We start from the raw sequence: 6,073 nt of genomic DNA, 5'->3' as shown, positions 1-6,073 counted from the left end.
TCACACATTTCATTTCGATAATATGCTAGTTTTGATTTCTAGAATGAATCTGAGTATATTTAGGCTGGGTGCACACATAGCAGAAACGCTAGCGTTGCAGAAAACGCTACGGTTTTGCCGCTAATGGAAGTCTATCGGCCGAAGGAAAAAAACGCGTATCAAACGTTTTTGACGCGAGCGCTTTCAATAATGCTGGTTTTGTTGCATAATCTTCAGAAACGCATGAATGAAAGTCAATGGGAATGCAATGGTATGTGTTTTCCATGCGTTTTTATATGTCTTTTTTCCCCAAAAAATTGTTTTGTGACGTATTTCCACTTCCTGTTGTCTTCCTAGTGATTTGCATAAATGGAAATATAAAAACGCAAAAGCATTAAAACGCATGCAAAACGCTTGAAAGATGCATTTGCGGTAAAAAACGCAAACACCAAAAACGCAGCAAGAACGCACAAAACACGCACACAGCATAAAATGAGAACATGACATAAGGGCTTTTTCACATCTGAGCCCGTTTTCTGTGGTTTAAGGGCTGGAACCCAATAGAGCGATTTTTTTGAGCGTCTGGGGAGCGTGATAAATCGCTAGCGATTTCCCTAAACGCTCCGCCAATGTAAATGGATGGTGCAAATTCCACAGAAGCGATTGCGATGAGCAAAATCGCAAACGCAGGACATGCAGCATTTTGTTAGCGTTGGCACTTCAATGTAAAGTATATAAACGCTGGCGTAATCGCTCATCAAAACCTGCACGGAGCGATTTTGCTAGCGTTTTAAAGTTACTCTACACAGTGACAAAATTAAAATTAATTGAAAGGACCAATCAGACTTTAAAACACTAATCGCTACACAACCGCTGGCAAATTGATTACACTTTTTAAAATCGCTCACTAAAACGCTTATGAAATCGCTTACAAACTGCTCATACACAACGCTAGCGATTGCGATTAGCGATAGCGTTTTGTAGTGGGTTCCAGGCCTCATGCAAAGTCAATACTTTGCATTAACTAAGGTAAAATGAAAGTCCATAGACTTTCATTCTACCTTTCACATTTGACGCTGCGTTTCGGTGCGTTGCGGTTTGACGCAGCCGGGAGCTTTTACCATTGGGTGACTTAATAACTACCGCCGCTGACTGCGTTGCACCACAACATCTCGACAACACGGCGGCAGCCAAAACACTTGCAGGAGAACGGCTCCTGCATGCGTTGTCAGATGTGAAAGAAGCCTCATGCACAGCCTTTCATGTTATGTGTGCACCCAGCGTTAAAGAAAAAATTGCTGTTTTTGCAAAATAAAACAGAAGATCCTTGTGGTACCAATTCACAGATCCTCACCTCAGCAATCCCCTGCTGCCTGCTCACTCCCCCTCCTTCACAATCCAATCCTGTGAAGACACACCCCTCTGCTAGAGACTGACAGCCATGGTAGGCTATCAATCAGCAGGGAGGGGTGGCATCAATCACTTGTACAAGTGACAAAACAGGAAATGGTTCAGATTGTCTGGGAATGATCAGGCAGCAGTCGTGATGATGAGGATCTATGACCTGGTAAAAAAAAAAAAAAAAAAAAAAGGTAGATTTTGTTTACGGCATTTTTTATGCATAATTTATTTACAATCATATTGTATGTTGAATGCATATACAAAACTGAGCCAGTTTAGCCATCAGGCTCATTTCCAGTTTTTAAAGTCAATAATGGCAGCCTCCACAGCCTGGTACACACTTTCAATCATGATTGGCCAATCACTGACCAATTTTACTCCCTCTATGTAGTGTGAGGGTCAACCGATATTGAATACAAGGAGCACAGATTGTGTAGGTAAACTCTCATACCTCATGGAGGGGTAGACATGGTTGGTCAGTGATTGGCCAATCAAAATTGAAAGTGTGTACCAGGGTTATCTTTGTTTCCTCAGCTCATTATAGTAAGCCTGCTGAGCAAAATTTCGACCACCTGACAAAAATATACTGATTACAGAGACAGATTAAAGTTTGGTACACACATTAAATTTTGATTGGCCAATCGCTGACCAATGTTCCCACCTCCATGTAGTATGAGATTATACCTACATAATCTGTTCATAGTATCTAAAATCTGTTGGCCCTCATACTACACGGAAGTGGTAAAAATTGGCCAATCAAAATTAAAGGGGTGTACCAGTCATAGGGCACATACATAGGTCCCATTTTGATTGGCCAATCACTGACAAATGTTACCACCTCCATGTAGTATGAGATTTTGAATACTATGAACACATTATGTAGGTAAGCTCTCATACTACATGGAGGTCTTCTAATTGGCCAATCAATTGAATGTGTGTATGTACCCTTATTTCCGGCACTTCCGATCGGCTCTCGATGGATAACAGGATCAATTTTGAGAAGTTATCATCAGAAAATGTATCCCGTTATCAATCGGGAGCAGTTTGGGACATGTACACACAATGCAACTTCCTGTCAGATTACCCATCAACCTGACAGGAAATTGCATTGTGTGTACCCAGCATAAGGAGCGGAGATAGTCGATATGATGCTTCTGGCTTCCACCTAAATTGTATACCTTGGACCGGCTAGCAGTGCTTGTGATTTCTACAGCTCTTACTAATGCAATGTTACGGGGCGTTTTTATAAAATCACATCGCTCTATGGGATCACAACCATAGCATTGCATTAGCAAGAGCTATTCAAATCACAAAGCGCTCAGAAAAGCGCTTAAAATCGGTATTGCTCCAATTCCACGCTGCATACAATTTGTATGCAATCTGCATGCAAAATTGCATTATTAGCATCTCATTGGCCAGGTTTAATGTCCACCCATACATGAGATTTGGGCGAGGCAGGCCCTGATAGCACCCGTAGAGTCCAGAACACTGTTTGGTTCAAACGTGCAGTACCCGTCACACATTGCGCAATCTGAGTGTGCAATCTTACCACGATCACATTGTAGCTAAGTGTGCCCGTACATTATTCCATTTTGTGGGCCGATTAACTTTTCGATGCAATAATTTTATCAGGCTCTAAGGAGAACCTGTACCACAACATGGTCGCCCGCTCGATCTTTTGACTGATTTCCAGCAGATATTAGTTAAAGGATACCTGAGGTGAAAATAAACTAATGAAATAAACACTTTTTTTTATATCCACCTTATCCTAAAAATGACTTTTTAAGATATTCCAGTTTTATTTTATATTTAAATCTATTTTGTAAGTTTTTACTCAATGACACTTTCATTGAAGTATGCCAAAGCTAAAATCTATGAACTATTGACCCTTTTCATCTCTTTCCTGCTCTCAGAAGCCATTTTCTGCTAGGAAAGTGTTTTATAGTTGGAATTTCTTATCAGTGAGGGTCACACTGTAGTCTGACCCAGTCCTGACTCCTGACAGGAACTGCCACTTACATACCTGATGTTTAACTCTTTCAGGCAGAGAAAGTAAAAAAGGAACACAGTTATTTGTGTTAGGCTCTGTACATACACATGTCTATCTCATCATGTCACATGTCAACTCAGGTATCCTTTAAAAGGACTGATCAGGAATGCTGAAAAATCTTGGTCACAAGGGCTCAGTCAGGTTTGTGGTGGTAACCACTTTCAATATCACGACGACTGATGGATCCCTGTCCGGTGTTCAACCAAGTGTATATGCGCCCGCCCCCCTCATGGAGCAGTGTATATGTGCCCGCCCCCTCATGGTGCAGTGTCTATGTGCCCACCCCCTCATGGTGCAGTGTCTATGTGCCCGCCCCCCTCATGGAGCAGTGTATATGCGCCGCCCCCCTCATGGAGCAGTGTATATGTGCCCGCCCCCCTCATGGTGCAATGTTGCAGGCTCACCTGTCCCCCGACGCACATCCTGTCTTCCTACGGTGCCCAGCGTCACAACGAGTGCCTCTACCATGTGGCATTGGCACGTGTGTATTGTATAGGCCAGCAACAGATTCCTCTCTGATCAGATTCTTTCAGAGAGGGATTAATCTGATGGTCAATCTGGCCATACACTGAGTGATTGGCCTACTTAAAAAATTGCTTTGAATTTGGAGTGTTTACCCTCCTCATTCTACACGCTGGTAAGATTGCACAATCAATTTAGAAGGTATGTGGCCCCCAACACCAATTGATTCAAGAATGACACCTCACGACCCCTTCTAAAATTAAGCACCCATAAAAAAAACCCGACCTTCCAAGAACCTGGTCACCTGTTAGAATGGTTTGTCCCTTTCTGAAGTACATTATGGTAGAACGCTGAGCTAGACTTTCACCCAGGCATTGTTCCATAAAGCAAACACCACATGAACTGGCTCGGTGAAAGTAGACATGTAACTGCATAGGTGTTTTACCGGGACACTCATCTCGTAAAAGGACATCCGCCCAGCTTCGTAATCCAGGTACACACCAATTCTTTGGCTTGTGAGTTTAGGTGATAAGTTGATCTCCTTGCAGTTGTGCCTAACAGAAAGCTGATTACACGCCCACTTTAAACCCCAAGACTTGTTGTTTTGCCCGACATTAGACACATCCCCCTTTCTGTCGATGCTAGCGTAGGCCAAGCCGATTCTCCAGTTTCCGGACTTGTTGGCCTCTACTTCAAAGAAGTGTCGGCCAGATAAGAATTTTGTGGTGCTCAGGACTTTGTAGCTCTGGAACCTCTCTAGAGCCTCAGGTCGACCTTGAGATTTCTGTGCCCAAGAGGCGGTTTTCTGATCCCCTGTTAGGTGTACGTTGTTAGAGGCCGTTCGGGTATCCAGCAATATATCAGGAGCCCATCTCACGCTGAGTCCTTTTCTAGCAGCAGTCATAATATCAGATACACCTTTGTGTAACATAACAGAGACCAGACCTTCATCCAAGTCCCCTACAGCATCCACCAAGTTGTCCATGTTACCTTCATCCTCACCTAGATTACCATCTTTTTCATGGTCCTTGTTATGCGGCTCATAATTGCTGAAATCCTCTTTTTTGAGGTCTTGTAAGATTGTCACTGGATCAACTGAGCTGCACAACTCCTCGATGTGATGGACCTTCCTGGTCAGCTCTTCCTTCTTTACTTCCATTTGCTGGATGAGGTCGGAAACCAGTAGGGACACCTGCTTTTCCTGCCTCGTAATCTCACCCAGGACTTTCCTCTTCAGGTCTTCCAGATGCCTTGTGAGATCCCTAAACAAACCATTAACCATTCTCTGTAGGGCATCCACTTTCCCAGGCATTTGTCGTCTCTGTTCATACAAACTCTTGACTCTCCGGTCGGTCTTCTCTTGGCTCACCCTCAGGGCCTCCATGATGGAATGCAACTTCTTTTTGGTCTTTTCTGAGGCTTCGTTCATGAATTCTACCTGGTGCCCTCTGTGTTCTCCATTGAGGCAACAAGACAGGCAAATGCAGGTCTTGTCCTTCGTACAGTAATACATAAGAACTTTCTTGTGGACAGGGCATTTCCTGTTCCCAGGGGAAGCAGAAGGATCGCTGAGGACATGTTCCTCTGACTTACTGTGGACTCGCAGGTGGTCATTACACAGAGAAGCTTCGCAGAGAAGACAGGACTTCACGGCAGGGACAGGAGAGTGAATGCAGTAAGAGCAGAAGATCCCAGACTCCTCTCCATCTGTCTGAGAAGACTGGATCTTCTCTGCTATGTTACGCAAAGTCAGGTTTCTGTGCAAGGCGGGACGCTTGTGGAAGACTTCCCTGCAATCGGGACAGGAGAAGACCCCACACTCCCCCTGTGTGTCCAGTACACGATCAATACAGAGTCGGCAGAAGTTGTGTCCGCATCTCAGCATTACCGGGTCCGTATACATGCTCAGGCAAATAGAGCAGTTCAGCTCCTCTCTCAGATCTGCAGACGCCATGCTCAGAAGTAGGAAGAGGATGCTGGGCAAGGATTGGTGGGGCTCAGCCTGGGAGGAGGAGGAGTCCAACATTAACTCTTTGTTTACTCCAGCTTGGACAAAGTCTGGTTAGGTCCTATAAAATGGGGAAGGGCTACAGATGCCTAGGCACAGGCATCTATTAACAAGCTGCTTCTACGAAAAGGTTTAATATACACAGACATAAATTTTAATAACAAACTTAAAAT

At 44.0% G+C, this 6,073-nt stretch overlaps 1 protein-coding gene across 1 annotated transcript; it reads right to left on the bottom strand.

Moving 5' to 3' along the window:
* Positions 1–3,810: 3,810 nt before the first annotated feature.
* On the bottom strand, positions 3,811–5,853 carry LOC137541152 (E3 ubiquitin/ISG15 ligase TRIM25-like). Its single transcript, XM_068262304.1, has one exon. It carries the CDS (start codon positions 5,844–5,846, stop codon positions 4,248–4,250), a length of 1,599 nt encoding a protein of 532 aa, XP_068118405.1. The 5' UTR covers positions 5,847–5,853; the 3' UTR covers positions 3,811–4,247.
* Positions 5,854–6,073: the final 220 nt, after the last annotated feature.

This window comes from Hyperolius riggenbachi, chromosome 12, assembly GCF_040937935.1.
Source record: "Hyperolius riggenbachi isolate aHypRig1 chromosome 12, aHypRig1.pri, whole genome shotgun sequence".
Classification (NCBI taxonomy): domain Eukaryota; kingdom Metazoa; phylum Chordata; class Amphibia; order Anura; family Hyperoliidae; genus Hyperolius; species Hyperolius riggenbachi.
The sequence above is the reverse complement of the archived record's forward strand: the minus strand, read 5'-3'. Positions and strand labels throughout refer to the sequence as shown.

Bases quoted from the DNA above. Each gene is read 5' to 3' on its own strand.
- LOC137541152 (XM_068262304.1), bottom strand. From the start codon at position 5,846: ATGGCGTCTGCAGATCTGAGAGAGGAGCTGAACTGCTCTATTTGCCTG.